The following is a 22,073-nucleotide window of genomic DNA, read 5'->3' on the forward strand; positions in this document are numbered from 1 at the left end:
AATATACTATTTTTTCATTGATTCATTCATTAGATAACAATATGGTAATAATTTCAGCAAGAAATATATCGGCAAATAAAGCACTAAAACAAGGAGAACACCCCATTCTTCCATTTATATAAACCAGAAAGAGAAAGACAAGAATGCCTATCTTCACTGGCAGCTACAAAACACGCCAGTGTGCTGACGTTGCTCATTTAAATACGGGTCAAAATCTTTGATTTATGAAACGTCAGAACATAACATAACAGGTCAGCACAATCTGTCTTGGACTAAGTTCATTGGTTTTGGAAACTATAGAGAGACAGTAAAGTACAGATTATTATTATGGAGGTTGATAGTTGTTTTATCAATTATGAACGAATATGTTTTTACATAATCGCGTCTTTTATTTAATAATACAAATATAATTTTAAAAATCGCAACTTTAAAATTTGTCCTTAATAGAAAACTTATTAATATTTGAAGCTCGCTATGTCATTGACTATTTTTAAGAATATCTCCATTAAAAAAACACAAAACTCGCAATACTCATAGATGCATTTATAGTAAATAGCAAAGTACAACATCTGTTCCAGGTAAATAAAAATATTCGGAATCTAATTGTCCTTTCTTACCGAACAAGGTTTAAATAACATAAGGCAACACTTTTGTTTAATTGAACACATTATCCAATTTCTGCTGGTACCATTATATTGTCTTACGTTCATGCAAAATTAACAAATACAGGTTCGTAGCATAGTGGATTATGTCTGCCTGTTGTCTATTTTTTTACAGATTATAAAAGACTTTAAATTTATCGCGGATAAAAATTCTATCCTGTTTAGTTAGTGGCGTATGAAATGGAATGATAAATTTAATTACTTTAACTTACATCGAAACTTTTTGCTAAAAGTTTTAGTTACAGCTCTGCTTCGACTTGTAAAACTTCAATAAGTTGTAAAGCGGTTTTAAATTTAGTTTTCAATTTCACGCTCACATAACTAAATGTCAATTTAAGAGACTAATAATGAATTTAATTTTTGGATGCCTTCTTGCGGTAGTGTTTGTTCCGTGCAGTTATTCCAAGCCGAAAAGATATTTCATCCCTTATACGGAAGGTGAGAAATAATTGTTGCTCTTCCATAGTATTTATAACGATTTTTTGTTTATATACAATTGCTAATTTAACTAGGGGAAAACGGCATAAATGTAGGAAAATAAAAATACAACAATTTTTAAATTTGATGAAATGAAATTGGTAAATTTACTTTACAATATACTTCTACTCTTAAGTAATTTGATAAAGTTTTCACTTCCATTTTATAGATAAATTAAAAAGTTAAATTGAGTTATGTGAGTTTGGATAAATAATCATAGAAACCCGTTATTAGTTTGCAATAGTCATCATCCCTCTGAAAATGTAGAGTAAATTAACACAAATAAGTGATTGTTGCTGTCTTTATTACGCGCCGAGGGGGTTGGTTTTTTTATTAACTCACGAAAACAAAAGGACGCAACTGAAACACTAAGTAAACTATAAATGTTATGGTTGTGGGATATTTCGTTTCGTAGCAAATTTGTACCTTGAATGACATTAAACTGTTCTAGATGGACTACCTAAACTTTATTCGATGGAAAATTTTTATGACTGCAGACAAAGAAACGGAAAATTTTGCAAAGTAGATGTTTTAATAAAACCAAAGGACCCTAATTCTAAACTCGCAAGCGAAATACAGGTAACTATGTACTTAAAAATTAAAAATATCGGTAAATTTTGAATATATTTAAATTAAACAATATATTTTCAACTTCAGTAAGGAATTTACACAATTATTAATAATTTATTATAATGGAGACCACGACAGTCAACGATAATCTGAAAACCGGTACCCATCTATTATATTATCTACTGATGATGTTTAAATATTTATATAAAGGAAGGTGCGAACCTTATTGGCAATACTGTCCATAGTTGAGTCGAGCGGCAAGTGGGCGATGGCCAGACACAATCCTGTTACATGACGACTTTGATCCCTAGAGAGTCAACTGTAGAGAAACTGTCTTAAGATAAGCCGTTAGTCAAGTCACCAATCGAAGTTGTAAATCAGAGGAACTTCGTTGGTTCAATGGATCCTGATTATTTGAATGCGATATCTTTAAATTGTTTCATATTTGAGTCATTTGTCTAACTGCGAACTAATCAATAATTAATACGTGAAATGTGCCAGAATATTTTCGTAAAAAAAGTGAAATTGAATAATTAAACGACATGGTTCAATTCATTATACAAGATACATGTTTATGTTGGTGGTTTTTAAGATCTTTGTTTCCGGTGCTCCTGTCCATTGTGATTTGCAATTCTAAAAGAAATATTTTCAACAGTGTTTGTTTTGGGGATGAGGTCTTGACATTGAATTTCATGTCTACGTTTTCCTTAAATGTGCTCGTTTTCATTCATTAATTTTAATTGGAGGCATTAATTTCACTGTAGGTGTCTCAGGACTTCTAGGAAACTGAACACGTAATTGCATGTTTGCGACTACCTTTGCAAATGTTTTGCAGAATTACGGTGCGTCGACTGGAATAATGATCATATCCAAATGTAGCATAAACAAACTGTTAACTCCGCTCCTGCAAAAATAATGAATTGGAACGTCAAATTTGAAATCTGCGTATCTCGGTAATGAAAAAATGAAAACCAACTTTGCTAAATTGTGCTTTTACTGGTTAATAAGAATGTTAATAGGCAAATTTTTGTGCGCTAAGAGAATTAGCAGCGTGTTGAGACTCTTCGAAATGTTGCGCTATTGTCACAAGGTAAGTAAAGGAGGAGAAAAAATAATCTTGGGAAAGAGGATACAACAATATGGAACTCCAGCGTGGAACGAGGCAAATACATATAGAATACGATTATTCAGATACATTAATAAAATACAAAATAGCACATTGTACCGTAACAGCTGTGGTCAGGAAACATTGCACACATTATGGATATCAATAGTTTCAGCACTTTGAATCTATATTAAATTACTTTTACATTCTGAGCTTGACTTTACATTTCCTCAGTTTTGTTTTGTAATAACGAACAGTAACATATTTTTTTTTTAAAAACCTTTAAATAAAATTTCTGTAGACCACCAGTTAATTTAAATATTTATGATTGTATTTAAAAAATATTGTTAATTGGGTATACGAAAACGTTGTGGATACTTTAATGGTGCGCTGTTGTGCTAAAAAAATAAGGATCTCACTCAAATTGGGGAATACATAATATATAGTTTTGAGCTGCCTTGTATGTTATATCGAGGTAAATAATAAATTTTCTTTGAGTCGCGATTTAAATTAAATTAAAATTAAATTAAAATATTGAATTTTTTTCCAAAGTTATTTACAATTTCGGGAATAATCCGAATCTGTAAAATATAAAATCTTGATTTGTCTTTTGTTTTCTTGTAAATCCGGCAAAGGCGCATTTATACAAATATTTGTAAAATACAGAATACCGCTGTAAATATAATTCAAAAAATTGTCGATCCTAATCCTTTAGAATTTTTATTGGGGCAGATGAGCAAAAGTGTGTGTAAATATATTTTCTTTTATTGAAGAAAAGCAAAGAAACGAAGTATCGGTACCATAGATCCCACGTTTATAGGATGTTGTGTATTCCATCTAATACTTGGGTCAGAGAACAATACGCGCATAATGTAACCAAGGAAGAACTAAAAGATTTTAATGTTTCTTCCGAAATTTATGATGTTAAGTGTGAGGCAGACATTAGCCCTGACTGGCTAGATCTTCTCATGGGGTATTTGTACCATTAATTACAAGTTTTCAAAATTATTACTGTAATTTTTATTCATTTTAGGTTGTGCGTCGTGGCATATGGACTACTAGTTTTTAAATCATCTTACTATATATATAAGGATAAATTTTCAAGATCCAAATGTAAGTATTATTAATTAATAATAATAAATTTTGTTTACTCTCTACTCAAAATGCTTAATTATATAGATACTTTAAAACGTTAGCTTCATTAAACACTGTCCCGAGTTATTTTTAGCGTTTCCGGTACTTTAGTCGCGGATTTGGGAGCTAAGTTAAGTAATTTTTTACTTTTGCAAATTTTCAATGTTTAATTTCGTCATCTCAAATCTAGTTATCTTATTTTATTTTTTTTATTTTTTATATTTTTAATTTAGGTTTTCATCCAATATTAAAATATTAAAGGTACTATTGCTGAAAAAAATACGTTTTGTGTGGCAGGACATGATAAAGACAGCAGTGTTTCCAAAATAGGTTGAGAGAAAGTTTTTGTAACTTTAGTGTTTTACTAATTTTGGCATGCTAAAACTGATTCTAAAATAATATACGTCAAATTTTGACGGGTACAGGTAACAAAAACAGCAATAACTTTTTTGTAGGTTGATAGGTAGGTAGCTAGACTTGTTTCTTATGAAATCGGAAAAGTTTCCATTATTTTGAATACATAATAGCGATATTTATAAATTCATAATTTAATTTTGTCAAAAATATCGACTGGAAAAATTCTAAACGATTTGTAATGTCTTCGGATTTTAAATTCTATAGTTTTAGAAAAAAAACACCTACGTCAGAAAACAGGGAAATAACCTCGTACATGATCTTTTTAAGTAATATATAAACTCACCCATGTTTTCGGTTTCCGATGCTGTTCATCTTTACCTCGCGTAAACTGTGCGTCAGGTTGATTAATGTTTTAGACGAGAAATGGTATAAAATATTTGCAATTCAAGAAAACTGGAAGAAATTAACAATTGAAAATACAAGCGAAGATTTTCGGACGCTAAAGTCTGTCCAGAGCATTCGATTTTATAACAGTATTATGGTAATTATATGTCATTCTCAAATAACTCCTCTGATACTATATGTGAATAATCCCACCGAATTAGAAAAGGTTGGTATCGCCATACTTTTACATTTTGTAGTTAAAAATTCAAATGATTCAGTTTTTTTCTTGCCTGAAGGGGCTGAAATAGAAAATTTTCTTGTAGTGTTTTTGATTTTTTGTCCCTATTCAGTTGCCGTTTTCAGATTTTATATGTAATTCGTTTTAGCTGGTAATGAATCCTATTTACAACTATAGTCTGCAGTTGGACCTCTTTATAGTTCAGACTTTTATGATGATATCAACATTTTTGCTGACGAAACAAATATACGATATATACCAGAAAAATGGCCACTTTTCTTTATACCATTGCTGGGTTTTGTATGTCAATAGAATATTCAGGTATGTTTCGTCCTGGTTAATTTGATTTGATTTGTTAAAAGTAGCGAGCGACCTTTGAATGTCCCTGATTGCTTATGATTCGTATTTCTCTCTTGGGAGTATACAAAATTCCAACCATTGAATTAACAAAAACATTGAATATTTTGGATGGTACTTGCCAATTTATTTATTAGACATAATAAAATCATATTTAAAAAAAAATGTATATTATATTATTTTATTTTATTTCATGTAAACTAAAGTTTATTTCACAAAAACATTACCATCGGAAATTATTGTACTGTATTATTCACAATTAACGATGCTCGAGGGATTTTCTAAGGGAACATGAGTTATGAAACCGGAGCAAACCTATTTCATTATACAATTTCCCTTTGAAGGTTGAAACTAATTCTTTACGGTAAAATGAGTAAAAGAAATAAACCCAATGCAACTTCTGATTTTCGTTCGAACAACGTAAATTCAAATTTAGTTGGGAAAGTCTGTTATTTGAGAACGAAAAACGCATTCGTTTATTATCTTCTATGTTGCTTTTATGTGGATAATGCTGGGAAAGATTTTTAATTATGTTGCGAACAAACGAATTCTAATTTTTGAAGAATGCTCAGTTTTAAACATATGGATTATTTATACTGAGTACTGATAGAAACAACCATTTCAGTTGATAGTGCATATTGATATTGAATAAAAACATAGTTCAATGACACCAAACATGCTTCCCCATACCCATCTTCTCGTTGCGGGGGTCTTAATTTTGAAAACTTGGTTATTTACATAAGTAATGATACATCGATATAAAATATGATGTGTCGTTATCGATTCTTCAAAAAAGTATTCTATTCTGGATTTTAATTTTTAATTATTTTTTCCATATGATCTTTTTGAGTATTTCCTTTATTTTTTAAAACTTAACTCCAATTCATTGTTTATAACTGCCATGTTTGAAATCATCGACAACTTTAATTTTGGGCCCATGGGTTCTGCTTTACACAGAGAAATTTACAAACGATTATTACACCATTCACCACTTTTTTTTTAATTGAACAATACAATTAATGAAAAACACATTAAATTCATATATTATGGTCCCATTCCCAAATAACGACATATGTTTTAAATGTTTCGAAGTATATCATTGAAAAGAGATTTCTATTTTGAGATTTTGCTTCATTTACATAGTTATGATAAAAATAGAAAGGCAAAAACTGTTTTCAAAATAAATAACAACTAAAAGTTCAGATTTTCATGCCATGTTTGTCAAACATTTGATAAAGACACTATGTTGTCGAAACGATTGTCATGCCAAAATATGTAATTTAGTGAAAATCTGAACTTTTAGTTCTTATTTATTTTGATAAATGGATTTTCATCACGTAAAAGCCACCTCAGTTCAAAAACTGTTTTCTTTGAGAGAGATAATACTTGATATTTTTGCATTTATTTCACTATATAAGTGAGCTAAACTTACTAGTGATGATGTTTGCTTGTTCCTTAGATGTTAATTTATACAAATGATGAAAGTAAGGTTGTGTTGAGCTATAATACGTAATATTAATAACGACAAAAGATATGAGAACGGCGCGGAAATTTATGAGGTGGCATTTCAGATTCTTTCCAACGGTATTAGTTATGATGTTTGTAATGATTCCTTTGTTAAAAATTATTCAACCTAGCCCACAAATCATGGAAATGGTGGCTTTGGGGTATCACGGATGTCAAACCGGTTGGTGGGCCGCACTGTTGCAGCTAAATTTTCTTTTTATATTTAGCGAAATGGTAAGTTATTTGAAATATAGCATGTCTAAGAGTAAGTCGGCAATTTAAAATATAATCAAATTGAATAAAATATTTTCCTGCTTTATTTATGTTTCATCCAAAAATCTGAATGGGTATAATGTAATTTATTGTTTCCTGTGTTTATTTGATGGTGAAGATGTCTATTGTTTCTATTATTAACTTTCACAACATTTCAACTGGTCAGGTGTCTCCATCATCTTCGGGTAAAATATTGGCATAGAGGCAATGGAAGCCCAAAATATTTCGTTTCATCAATAATCTCCTCTTCACATTTCGAAAATATTTGATTGATTGGTCAAGAGTATAAAAATAATAAAAGTAATTATTTAATATACTTTCTAGCGAATATAAATTTATGTTTATAAAATTTTTACCACATGTATATTAAAAACTTAAAATAATTATTAATAAGTTGTGTTTTGTATAATGCGAAATAATAACTTATTCGCAATATCGTCTTACTTTCTAATACAGTTCCAGACCTAACATAATTGTAGAGCAATTTGCTAGCAAGAGTTTTTTTATCAGTATTTTCAGTGAAAGCTTTAGAGCGAATTTAATTTACGTTGAATCGGGTAATTGGCCGATACACTGCTTTTTTTGTTAATTTCCAGTGCATGTCGGGTACATGGTACATATCAGTGGATACATTTCTGTACGTAACTGCTATGTTGATTTTGTACGTGAAATTTAAATGGAACTTGGATTTGAAGGGAGTCTTGGCAGTTGCATTTATAATTACTGCTGGAGTTTTCGGAATAATTATTTATATCAATGATTTGAATCATATGTATACAGTAAATGTGGAGTAAGTACAACTTTAATATACAGAACATTTCATTAAAATCAGAGCGTAAGTCAACTTCAGATTGTACAGTCCAAATAATGATTGAGCCAACGACAGTTTATCTTGAGGGTTTAGGGAATGCAACGTTTCTAATATCAACATTTCAAATATTGTTTTCTTTCATGTTTACTTGAAATTGATATTTTATGGTTTTTTTGTAAAAAAATTATACAATTTTGAAAGACCCTATCAACGTATCAATAAGGTGAACCTCAATATTGCGAAATTTTTATCAAATATTTTTTTGATATTGACAGACATATTAATGACACAAATAACTTAAGACAAGTATTGTCTTAACCATGTGTCTAGTTGTTAATGAAATACCAAGGAGCTTAACTCTTAATCGTGGAGATGATCGCAAATATTTTATTCTTTTATTATTCGATTGTGTATATTACAACTGCTATTGCAACAATAAATTTGGAAAAATGATAACTGTAATAAGTTAAACGATGAACAAATGATGTACAAGTATCTACAAGAAATTGTTAATATGAGACCCAATAATTCCGCACGACACTGGATAAGGCTGTGTAATTTCTCTTGCGAAATCTCCCATATGACAGTTTAAATTGTCTGCCTTAATAAGAAAACTTTTTCAATTATATTTCAGATCCTGTAAAAATGTGTTCCATTCAGACGCATTCAATAAGCTTTATATAAGCCCTTTTTCAAGTTGGTCTACTTGCTGCGTGGGCGTGGCTATTGGAACGATTTATTATCGTTCGAAGAGCGATAAGAGCTTGAAATTCGGAAAAGTAAGATGTTTACATGTTTGCATGATATACAGCGTGTTCCTGAATGGTGTGCCAACACTGAAGGAACACTTCTTAGATTCGTTCTAAGAAAAAAAAAACTTTCTACGAAAGAATAGATAATGCGTGTAAGAATATACAAATATAGAAGAAACTGGTATAAATAAAAAACTATGTTGTGCACCTGAAAATGACTTTTGCTGGACAGAATGCATTTGCAGGATGTCTAGAATCTTTTATGAAATAAGTAATTAAGGAACACCCTGTATAATATAATAAATATGGTATTTAAAATAACGAAAAATGCATTTGTCATTAAGTATTTATCGTGGTCCTCTAGATACATACTATTTTGTGGGCTTTGATTTTCTTTGGAGTTCCCGCTTTGTTGGTATATACTGTTCAACAGGATTTACCGCATACAATTGCGCCAATTTTGGGACCTCTTTTAAAGCCTGCATTTTCTTTGGCGATTGGAATTGGAATATTAGGGACAACAAAGAATATTGGTGGTAAGTGAAATTCATTAACTTATTTGCAGAAGTATCAGTATATTTCAGATGTATTTCAGGAGTTATTCAAAAAATTCTAGAATGGGATTTTGCAGTAAAAATGAGCAACTTTACATTTTGCACTTATTTGTTCCACTTCTTTTTGGTGTTTTCAAGAGGATCGTTCACGTATGACCTTTTTGAATTTAAACCATCCAATCTGGCAAGCAAACATTTTTTTTAGTTACAAGATAACAGTGATAACTGTTGATTTTATGTTTCAGTTCATCTATTTGATCCTGGACGTTTTAGTTTCGTTTGCTGTAGGTATTGCCTGCACTGTATTGATTGAAAAACCGGGCCTCACACTTCAGAAGATGTATATACCTCAAATAAAATATCCAAAGAACACTGCCGATGACAACAAAAAGACTAATTAGGTGTTTACAATGCTGTTAATGAATGAAATATAATTTATTTGAGAAATCGTAGAATATATATCCGTAAATGCAAATACCGAAAACATACACGCAAACATTTTACCTACATATATATATCAATGTTGTAGGAAAATGAATTTTCTTAGTGCCAAAGATATTTACCAGTAGTACGTTAAATATAATTTATTTTTAGCAATATTTGTTTCTTTTTAATCATTTTTCATAATTAAAACATTTATTGTATTACAATAATAATGCAATACAATTTATTTTGAAATACGCAAGGTGCCACTTTAAAACGTCAGCTTCATTAAACACGTTGTGCACAAATTTGCCGGTTGTAGAAAAAGTAATTACGGAATATTACGGAAACACGACATATCAACGGCATACAAACCTGACCATACCATCGGAGCAATACTAAGAAACCCAAAACAAAAAATTACTCTGGAAAACCAAGGAGTATACAGTGTAGCATGCGGATCATGTAGCCTGAAGTATGTGGGACAGACCAACAGAAGGATTTCAGCCTGGCTCGAGGAACATCGCTTAGCCATAAGAAACAAACAAACAACATCTGCTTTATTTCAGCACCAACATCAGACAGGCCATAAAATTGATTTCGGCACTTGCAAACAAATAGCTAATATTCCTGATTTTAGGATTAGGATTATACGAGAGGCCATCGAAATAGAAAAGTCCGGACACCTCAATACGAGAGACGACGCTCTGCATTTATCCAATACGTGGAGAACGATAATCAAACAGCAGAGCCATGCGCAGCAGCCAAAGGGGACATCGCAACTACGATCGGGCGAAATTAACAACGCGACAATTCGGGGGGCGGAGTCACCTTTATACTTTATACTTTATATATATATATATATATATATATATATATATATATATATATATATATATATATATATATATATATATATATATATATATATATAAATAAAAAGATAAATAAAAAGGGCAGACTGTTATCCTCTTCAAGTTCTATTGTAAATTGAATCCTTGGATGAATGGAGTTCAGATGATCTAGGAATTTCAAAAGCTCCTCCTTGCCAAAAGGCCATACAACAAATACGTCATCAACGTATCTTGTCCATAGTTTTGGCTTCAGATTTGCCTTCTCTATTGCTTTCTTTTCGAAGTAAATCATGAAGAGGTTGGCAATCACAGGTGAGAGAGATGATCCCATTGCTGCTCCATCTATTTGTCGGTAAATTTTCCCGTTGTACATAAAGTAAGCGTTTTTCAGGCAATGTCTTGACAGATCCATTATGTATGGCGGAAGATCTTCGTTTTCTTCTATAAGCAAGAGTGCCTCTTCTACTGGAATACTCGCGTAGAGGGATTTGACATCGAAACTTGCCATAATGTCGTCCTTGTCCATCCTAAGAGAACCTAAAATCTGAGTGAAATGTTCTGAGTTTTTAACATAGGAATCTGCCTTTTCCACTATAGGCTGAAGTGCACTGGCCAGATGTTTTTCCAGCTTGCATAATGATGAGTTAAAGGCGCTTACGATTGGACGCAAGCTCACAAATGAGAGGAACAGAGATAAAGAACTGAAGAAAATTAGTACCTGTCTTCAACAAAACGGATACCAAAGGCGCACCATCAGCAAGGCAATCAGTAAACAACAACAGCCGCAGCAGAGAGTGCAGGACGAGACCCAACGAAGATCGATCGCTGTCCTGCCATACATCGAGGGGTTACTGACAAAATCGGCCGAATATTACGGAAACACGACATATCAACGGCATACAAACCTGACCATACCATCGGAGCAATACTAAGAAACCCAAAACAAAAAATTACTCTGGAAAACCAAGGAGTATACAGTGTAGCATGCGGATCATGCAGCCTGAAGTATGTGGGACAGACCAACAGAAGGATTTCAGCCAGGCTCGAGGAACATCGTTTAGCCATAAGAAACAAACAAACAACATCTGCTTTATTTCAGCACCAACATCAGACAGGCCATAAAATTGATTTCGGCACTTGCAAACAAATAGCTAAGATTCCTGATTTTAGGACTAGGATTATACTAGAGGCCATCGAAATAGAAAAGTCCGGACACCTCAATACGAGAGACGACGCTCTGCATTTATCCAATACGTGGAGAACGATAATCAAACAGCAGAGCGATGCGCAGCAGCCAACGGGGACATCGCAACTACGATCGGGCGAAATTAACAACGCGACAATTCGGGGGGCGGAGTCACCTCCCCCCACGCACAAGCAGTACCATTACCATCTCCGGCGCTGAGTATAAATACCGCACGCACCGCCGATAACCTCCCAGTGTTCGAAGTGTTTTCGCAGCGCGAGCATTGAAGATGCCAAGTGAGATTTTGGCGAAACGTCTGCAGGATTCCAGTCGGAATTCAACGAGCGAACGGATGATATCCCGGAATATAGCATCCTCAAAATTATTATGCGTAGTTGCCTAGAAACTGGTGATTAATTCTGCGAATGTTTAAAGAGTTGGTTATAATGCGGTTATATATATATATATATATATATATATATATATATATATATATATATATATATATATATATATATATATATATATATATATATATATATATATATATATATATATATATATATATATATATATATATATATATATATATATATATATATCCGTAAATGCAAATACCGAAAACATACACGCAAACATTTTACCTACATATATATATCAATGTTGTAGGAAAATGAATTTTCTTAGTGCCAAAGATATTTACCAGTAGTACGTTAAATATAATTTATTTTTAGCAATATTTGTTTCTTTTTAATCATTTTTCATAATTAAAACATTTATTGTATTACAATAATAATGCAATACAATTTATTTTGAAATACGCAAGGTGCCACTTTAAAACGTCAGCTTCATTAAACACGTTGTGCACAAATTTGCCGGTTGTAGAAAAAGTAATTACGGAATATTACGGAAACACGACATATCAACGGCATACAAACCTGACCATACCATCGGAGCAATACTAAGAAACCCAAAACAAAAAATTACTCTGGAAAACCAAGGAGTATACAGTGTAGCATGCGGATCATGTAGCCTGAAGTATGTGGGACAGACCAACAGAAGGATTTCAGCCTGGCTCGAGGAACATCGCTTAGCCATAAGAAACAAACAAACAACATCTGCTTTATTTCAGCACCAACATCAGACAGGCCATAAAATTGATTTCGGCACTTGCAAACAAATAGCTAATATTCCTGATTTTAGGATTAGGATTATACGAGAGGCCATCGAAATAGAAAAGTCCGGACACCTCAATACGAGAGACGACGCTCTGCATTTATCCAATACGTGGAGAACGATAATCAAACAGCAGAGCCATGCGCAGCAGCCAACGGGGACATCGCAACTACGATCGGGCGAAATTAACAACGCGACAATTCGGGGGGCGGAGTCACCTTTATACTTTATACTTTATATATATATATATATATATATATATATATATATATATATATATATATATATATATATATATATATATATATATATATATATATATATATATATATATATATATATATATATATATATATATATATATATATATATATAATCACCAGTTTCTAGGCAACTACGCATAATAATTTTGAGGATGCTCACTAGTTTTTGTTTTTTTTTTCAGTTCTCTTAAAAGGAATATATCGACATGCAAAGAACATAGATATAGAACAATCCAGTTCAAGCGAGATATCTTTGTTCGATCTCTGAGATAGTCATCCTCATTTGAAAATCATGTATCTATATCTAGTCCCTTTCTACCGGTAGGGTGTAAGGCTGGCATTTCTGCATGCCATTTAGCTATCGATAAAAAGTTTCCAGTCTTTTCTATTTAGTGCCAAGTTTTTAGCTTCTACCCATGTTCGTACCCTCTTTTTCAAAATCTTTCTCAATGTGCTGTCGCACGTTTCTCTGGGTCTTCCTCTTTTCCGCTTTCCCTGCATTTTACTCTGCCAAACTCTTTTAGCCGGTACAGAACTGCCCAATCTCTGTAAATGGCCCCACCAGCCAAGTTGTTTCTTTTCAATGAATTCTTCTATAGATTCCACCTTTAACTCTTCTCTTATAAGTGCATTTCTAATTTTGTCCCTTCTGGTTATTCCTTTCACTCTCCTCACGTATTTCATCTCTGCTGCTCCAATTTTGCGGTTGTCCCTATCTGACAATATCCAAGATTCGGCGCCATATATAAGGATTGGTCTGTAAATTGTTTTGTAAACTTTCATTTTAGTTTCCTTAGAAATTTCCTTTTTATGTATGAGTCCCTTACTCAATGCATAGTATTCTGTCCGCCTGTTTCTTCGAACATAATTCCCAAGTACTGGAAGCTACTAACTTGTTCTATTAGTTTCCCACGTATTCTCACCTCTAATTTTTCTTTTTCTTTTGACACTGCCATAACTTTGGTTTTATTTATGTTCATTTTCATTCCGTTTTTTGTTAGTATCTGATTCCAATTAATCACATTTTCCTCCAGATCCTTCGAGGTTCCTGCTATGATCGTTATATCATCGGCGAAGACACATCCCACACACATCCCACATCCGATATGTTGGTACGCTCTAGTTGTCGGTATCCAACGTAAAGGTTTTTTGATCGCTGTTCTGCCATTCTAGTTAGATCGTCCATAAAAGTTATGAATAATAAAGGGCTCAAACTACTCCCCTGTGTCACTCCTTCTTGTGTTATAAATGCCTTTGATCTCATGTTCTTACTTATTACGCAATTTCTTGTATATACATTTGATAACTCTTAATAGTTTATATTCAACGTTTCTGGCTTGTGGTTTTTCTAAATTTTTGTTCGCGGTACTTTATCAAACGCTTTTTCCATATCTAAGAATGTCACGTATACTGCTTTAGATCTTGCCAATTTTCTCGAAATTATTTGTTTTAAAGTGAACACGTGATCTTGGGTACTTCTGCCTTTCCGGAACCCACATTGCGTTTCTGTTAAGGTTGGTTCTACTTTTGATCGTAGTCTCTTTTCAACTACTTTCTCGAACAGTTTCAGTGGTATACATAGCAGTGATATTCCTCTAAAATTGTTGCAGTTCTTGTTATCTCCTTTTTTGTGCAGTGGTAGTATTAAACCCATTTTCCAATCTTCCGGTATTTTTTCTTCTACCCATACCATATTGAAAATTTCAACAATAATGTGGTCGCTTTTTCTCCCATATTTTTTACCATCTCAGCTGTAATCTTATCGTCACCTGGTGACTTGTCGTTTTTTAGCTGTTTTAGTGCGGTAATTAATTCTTCTCTCGTTATAAGTTGTTCATTTGGTTCTGTCTCTTCTTGCTCTACCATTTGTTTACCTTCGTATTCTGTCTTTTTGCCCTTTGTTTTATTTTCGGAATTGAGCAGTTTTGCAAAATATTCTCTCCAGCGCTCCATTATATCTGCTTCTGTTGTTAGTATTTCGCCCGCTTCGTTTTTAATTGCCACATTCTCTACTTTTTTATTGGCTCGAAGGCCTTTCAGTACTCTGTAGAAAAGCTTTTGATTGGTTTTGCTGTCTGACTCTAACTTATCTCCAAATTCCTTCCATTTTCCTTTTTTAGACTGTATGACCATATTTTTTACTTTCGTTCTTTGTTTTTTGTAAAGTTCATTACTTCGCTGCGTTTTTTCCCTTAAATATGCCTTCCATTTTTCCTTCTTAATTTTTACCTAGGTTTTTATTGTTTTATTGCTTCTGTCCACCATACTGGCTGTTTTTTGTTACTATTTTGTTTGTTTATCCCACAAGCGTCTCTGGCTGAATTAATTATCGTACTTTTGTAAAGTTGCCATATTTTCTCCAAGTCCTTATTTACTAGAGTCTGTTTGAAATTTTTTAATTTATCGTTTATCATTTCCATATATTTTTGTGCTATTATTTCGTGCTTCAGTCTGTAAGACTTAATTACTATATTTGGCGTTTTTGCTTTACTTTCTTGATAACGGTTTGCATCTCTCTGAGTTTCCATTTTTGCCACAAGTAGGTACTGGTCGCTGTTTATTTCGAACCTCCGCTTTACTGCAACGTCATTTATTTTACCTCTGTTTTCTCTTCCCACTAGTATGTAATCTATAATTGATCGCTCGTTTCTGCTAGGCTCTTCTCTTGTGAAGTTATGGATATCTTTATGCTTATAAAACCGTTTGCTATAATTAAATTATGCAATGTGTAAAAATCCAATAGTATTTTTCCGTTGCTGTTTCTTGTGTCTTCTCCGTGTTTTCCAATTTGCGTTTTGTATATGTGGCCCCTTTTTCCTACTCTTATTATTATTGTTTTTAATTGCGTGTTGTTCTTCACTTCTACCCTCAAAATTCTTTCTGATATTGCCTCCCATTTATTCAGTGTGGTTTGTACATCATTGTGTAAAATGTATCCTATCCAAGCCTGCGCCCGTTCTTTTTCATTTATTCCACTTCACAGTAGTAAGTGTCCATTTTCCAATATCGTTGTTCCTTTTCCTTTTTTCTTTGTTGCCATCTACATTGAATTTGGTGTTCCAAACATTAGAAGCAAGTCAAGCAATCCCCGCATCGGCGAAAAAATGGGAGTTATTAAATTTCATCTTTTATTATCTCGAACTTTAGGCAGAGCTTATTGTTATTGGTAGGGATATTTAATCTCCTCTTGGGAATATCGAAAGATGGAGAAAAATATAAAAAAACCTTTTGTCTGGATATAATATTAAGGATTTTTCTATTGTACAATTTGTTTGTTACAAACCTTTTCAACTGGACGCCGATTTCTATTTTATTATTATATAAGCATCCACCAGGACGGGTTAAATAAATGTATTCAATATAGTTGTAGCAAATATATATTTTCCTAATAAGTACTAGTGCTATTATACCAATCTACAATATAATTATGCAGTCCTTTTTTAGAAAACTTGCTGACAGAAACTGGTAGCTATACTTATAATACTTATATGCTGTAATTTGTAAATATTTAGGTTCCAATTAGTATTTTATTAAAATTATTGTACATTGTTTGGGCAAACAGAATATGTTAAAATATTGGGGTTATTTTGACAGATAATAAAATCCCTATACTAAATAAAAAATAAAAGTATCCATATAATATTTTTGTACATTTTTATGACAATTCGAAAGAAGTTTGAAAAAAAATGCAAATAAAATAAACCAATAAAACAGTTAAAATAACTATGAAAAAAATAAATCAAATTGAGATTTTCTTTAAAGCATGTACTTAAAATTTTTTAACTAAACGCTGCATCAGATTATAAAGACAGAATAAAGCAAGGAAATTTTATGCTGAAAAGAGCAACTGCATTTTTCTCTGAAAAACCTACTGTACACTTAAATCAAGAGGTTCAATAAATATTTATTTCAACGTGTCACACCATTACTCTTTAAATATACCATAATTTATGAGTCAATTTTCTCCGTACCGAATACACTTTTCTTCCCTTTACTAAATTCCAATATAGTTAGGACCTTTTTGGCGCCATATATCATGTAATTGCCTTCGTCGAATACGATGAGAGTCAATAAGGACAACCAGGAAAAGTAAGGAATGAAGGAAACACGTGTCCCGTTTAGTTAATTTTTGGCCTAGTTTTGTTCCTCGGTGGCAAATTGAGCGTAAAAACAGTCGTCTTTGTATATCAAATTTGATCCAAATTCGATGTCTACCCGTGTGGGTTCTCCTTTTAGTCCTTGTTTATGACTTTCCCTCAATCGAACGATTGCGTGATTCGTATCAGCGAATAAGGAAGCTTAAATTTCAATAAATTTTGACGGTCACGTCACACGCCACTTAGCAAATATATTCGTTCCGCTAAACTATACCCAAGAACTCATTGTCAAAAAATAATAGTATAGTAGGCAAAACGTTGACAAACTTCAGTTACTAGTTTATTAAGTACTCGCGTTGCCACCAAATCAAACTCGTGACTAAAATGGCCTTTATTAAACTTGTTGCATAATATAGTATAATGTGCCCTTGCTTCAGTCATTTTAAACACAAAACACTTTTTCTTCTTTTCGCTTTTCCAGGTTAGTGTCGGATTTAGCATTCTTGCCGCCCTTGGCCGTCTCTGACGTGCCGCCCTTTTTAATAGATGAAATTATATGTATTCATTATCATTATTTAAATATTAATTTGATTTTATTGACGTATAATTGCTAAAAAATACAAACAAATTTTTAATAAATAATAATTATTTTTCTTAAACTATAATGTATTGATTAATTCATAAATCTCTTACTCATAAATACGCTTTTACCCTTTTCAAGGTGTGAAAAGTACGAGCACGCATTTTACATTCATTAGTATCTATTTCAGAAAACTTTTCAAAAAAGTTAAAACCATTATTCTCAAGAGATTTTAACAGAGCGTCTTTAGCTTTCTGGCCAGTATTTGGGATAAATTCTAAAATTCTTTCGACAATTTCACCATTGCCACCTACATATCTAATAATTATCGTTAAATACTGAGCAGATTGACTTCCCTAGAAATATGTTGCAATACTTTATTTTGAATTAGTAATATAATTTATTAGTAGTTTTAGATAAATACCAGGTATTTCCACTGCCACGGTGCGCATATAAAAACGAATCAAATTTAGAAGAAATGTTGATCAATGCTGGCTTGAACAACAGTTCGAGCTTTGAAATGACTAATGTTAGTTTTGTGAAAATCAGAATTTCCGTGAGCTTCAATGCGCGCTTTTGAGTTTTTCCAATCTCGAAATCCTTCACCAGTAAAAAGGTTTGTAGGAATAAACGTTTGGAAAACCTCTTTTTATCATTATTAACATTTCTCGAATTTATAAAATTTTTTGGTATACCGTTCATAGTAATTTCACTCGTTCATAGTAAATCTCAATTGAAATATATACGTTCTTAATTTTCTTTTTTCCGCATCTTCTGATGAAAGAAAATTTGACAACGTTTGGTTTTTAGTATATTGCAATAAAGAAGGATTTAATTTGATTTGAATATCTTGCGTTGAAGTCTCGTCTAAAAACAAAAATAAAACATATTCTTACTAACAATTGCATCAAAATACGGCAGATGAACCTGATTCTTGCTGTTCATCATTTACAAATTTTCTTGAGTTTGTCACAGTCGTCATAAAATTAGATATTTTCGTAATTTTATTCAGTAAACCTTCTTATTTTGAAGATTCCTCTGCTTTTCTTTTATGATATTCTGCCCCGTTCAGTTTTTTTCGATAACTACTCATTGTCAATGAAAAAATTCAGAGAACCTCGAAACTTGGTGGAAGAAAATGTCTAAGTTAAAATAATAACTGAAAATCAAAGTCAAACCTGTCAATACCTACTACGAGCAGCGCTCTTGTTCTCTGTAAATAAATAAAAAACATTCGGACAAAAAATTATATATTAAAATTTTTATACTCATATCAATAACACATTAATGCAGGTATATTACATTAATCGATCCAATTTATATCGACATAAATATATTTGATCGATTTTTACAATAATGATGATTTTTCGTTTTGAAATTTTGAAAATTTTTCAACATCATTAAACAATAATTAGATTTTTATTTGTTTACGATTTATTTTTATTTTTCGAAAAATTCGATACAATATAAACATACATATTTATTTATCTTATTCTCTAGGATTCATTTCGGAATTTTTTTTTATATATACAAATAATAAGTTGAATTTTAAATTTAATACCAAAAACAAAATAAAATTAATTGAGCAATGTTAGAAGCTTTTTACATGTAAGCGTAACCAAGACACAAAAAGTAAACAGAAATTTACATCTTACCAATTACCAATTTGATTATTTCTTTTTTAAAACATTTTTCGTCACTCAAAATATCACCTAATATTGGTCCCGCGAATAAGAAAGTTGTCGTTGTGTTGTCGCCACTCAAATTATGCCTGCTATAAAAAAATAATTTAGTCTAAAACAAAAAAAAAAATTAATGGAAAGTTCATAATTCATAATGTAAAGTTTCGGGCACCTTAAAACGGAAACGGAATACAATAAAATTTGATATTTTCAAAGTATTAATTTATTTTTAAATATGTACTAACTTTTTTTTCGTACTTTTCCTTTTGCATCTTAAATAATAGGTTTCCAATTATGAAAATAATAGTTTCTTTTGAAAGGTCTCGTCGTAATAAAAGATACTGTATTACTACGAGGCCTGTTTTTAAAGTATGCAACGTTTTTAATTTACGCCGCCACAGAGCTGTGGTCGCCGTTCGAAATATTTTCGACGAAAATAGCTATTCAATTTAAGAATTGGTTCTCAACCCCAATATTATTCCTTTTACCCACCTATTACCCACTTGTAAACAAGAACGAACGAAAACAAATATTAAAGGTCGTTTCGAGTTGGCTAACCTTCAGTGACCATTAATTCCTTTTTAATATCAACTTTGTAAATATGTAATGGCGTCTAAGAACGTAAAATAATTATGTACCTAATCGTGTACTGAAATTATAAGAAAAATATGTTCTTTAGATCAAACTCGCAATCAATAAAATGTTAAGATTTTTCGCACTAGTGCAACAAAAGCCAGAATAAGGTAATTGTAGTTTGAAATTGTAAATTCGTAATGACGGTATTAGATTTGATATTGCCTATTAAATTTATCTCACTTATTTCCTTCCATTGCGATACATTTTCTCGGCGAATGAAACGTTTGACAGCAAGCTTGACAAGTTAAGATTTCAGTCACGATTCAGTGCAGTATTTTCCAGGCCGGAAATTCATTCGTTTTTCCAATTGGAATGTTTTTACCATTTTTCTTTCTCTATTCCGCTTCTAGGCTGTGTACCGGTCGGCCCTCACGTCGTAATGAATTTCCTCTTTAGTTTTTCGTCATCAGGAGACAGAGCCGGTGCATGCTGCCATATCTTAAAAAAAGACGGATGCGTTTTGTGATTTAAGGTTAATTAATGGTCCCGAGAGAGAATATTCTCGAGACCAAAATGATGGTATATACTCTACCTATTGCTATTTTTTCTTTAGATATCCACACGGATTGTACATCTAATGCATATAGAACCAACCGGAGAGGTTGGTTCTATACGAATTTAAGAGGAGACGGGTAGTAATGGGATTGTTTTCTTTGTCATACGCGTTAATACTAATACTAATATTGTTAAAAAAAATGATAAAACGGAATTCTTATGACTTAATCTTTATTCCTTAAAAACATGTGCACCACCACCACAGTTCCGTTGTTCTGTCGTTCCTCTTAGTTTCTGGTCAACAGAAAAAACACAGACCACAACCAAAAGCCACAGAATACAAAATAGACTTTGCTAACTTAACTCTTACCTGTTTACGTTCTTTGGTATATCGTTTGTTAATATTTTGACTATTTTTGAGGGTACGGCAAATTCTTATGGTTGCAGCAACGAATATAACCGGCAAAAGAAACTATCAGCTTTTGAGTAAGTGAAACATTTATACCTATTGCAGATTACAGGATCTGATTTTGTTTTGTAAATAAAAAAAGTAAATAAATAATTATCTGATTTATTTCTACAATTAATTGTTGTCAGTTTTCGATGATATAACAGATTTTAATATAAATTATTTGAATAATGTGAAGTGAAGCTAAATTCCTCAAATCCTAAAACAGATCTAGAGACATTCATCTCGATAAGGGATATTTGCGAACAGCGATAGGCTCTATTTTTTTTTCAAATAAATAGTAGCCTTTGGAATTTTAGAGATGTAGAAATGAAATGACTAAAGTGACTAACAGTACTGGACAGGGTAATGTTTTTCTGTCTTTGTTTTATTTTATATATATTTATACAAAAATATGCCTTCTTGTTTAGTAGTTCTTGAACCAACAAAATTATCTCTCTCAGACATATTTCTTTTGGTAACCTGATAAGAGCCCCAAACGCTTCTTCGGGCATATCAATGCGTTGGATGATTCTGTATAAAGTGGTTAGTCTATAATGCTACATATAAACAAATTACAAACTCCTTATAAACCTACTCAATATCGAGTATATACCATCATTAATTATATTATTAATTATATTATGCATCTTTGAAGCTTCTGCAGACTTGCCGAAAATTTGAGTATGCAAGTAGTAATTTTTCTTATGTAATATAAATTTTTAATTTTACATATGCAATTTACATTTATTGGGGTACTTCAACCAAACAAAGTTATATAGAAAAATTGAATAAATTATTTTGAAAATAATTCTTATATATATTAATATAATTTTTTTTTCAAATACTTGAGAAATATCTATGTGAAATGTCGGATAAGTTTTGCTCACAAATACTGGCGATAGTGTATTTCGCACTCAGAGATAAAAACAAAATAGCAAAACAAAATAACTTGTTTATTTATCTTAAAAAATTATAAATACAATTACGACAAAACAAGCAATAAAAATTCTCTCCGTCCATCTGGTATATTCAATAACGTTGGATGCGATG

The 22,073-nt window shown here is 31.9% G+C and overlaps 1 protein-coding gene across 2 annotated transcripts; it reads left to right on the plus strand.

The window, feature by feature from the left end:
- The first annotated feature begins 974 nt into the window (after positions 1-974).
- Positions 975-9,777, plus strand: LOC132706776 (nose resistant to fluoxetine protein 6-like). 2 transcript variants are annotated; one of them, XR_009619643.1, is made up of 12 exons: positions 975-1,100; positions 1,591-1,718; positions 3,588-3,787; positions 3,848-3,927; positions 4,722-4,915; positions 5,076-5,248; positions 6,856-7,024; positions 7,660-7,853; positions 8,509-8,653; positions 8,991-9,162; positions 9,211-9,364; positions 9,426-9,565. XR_009619643.1 is itself a non-coding variant. In XM_060678310.1 (12 exons), exons 1-12 carry the CDS (start codon positions 1,010-1,012, stop codon positions 9,579-9,581), a joined length of 1,845 nt encoding a protein of 614 aa, XP_060534293.1. In that variant the 5' UTR covers positions 975-1,009; the 3' UTR covers positions 9,582-9,777. The 2 variants fall into 2 exon arrangements, 1 of the variants encoding a protein (XP_060534293.1); XM_060678310.1 differs by having other exon boundaries at positions 9,222-9,364; positions 9,426-9,777.
- Positions 9,778-22,073: the final 12,296 nt, after the last annotated feature.

The sequence above is a fragment of the Cylas formicarius genome, unplaced genomic scaffold (assembly GCF_029955315.1).
Source record: "Cylas formicarius isolate icCylForm1 unplaced genomic scaffold, icCylForm1.1 PGA_scaffold_10__41_contigs__length_53128322, whole genome shotgun sequence".
Lineage (NCBI taxonomy): Eukaryota > Metazoa > Arthropoda > Insecta > Coleoptera > Brentidae > Cylas > Cylas formicarius.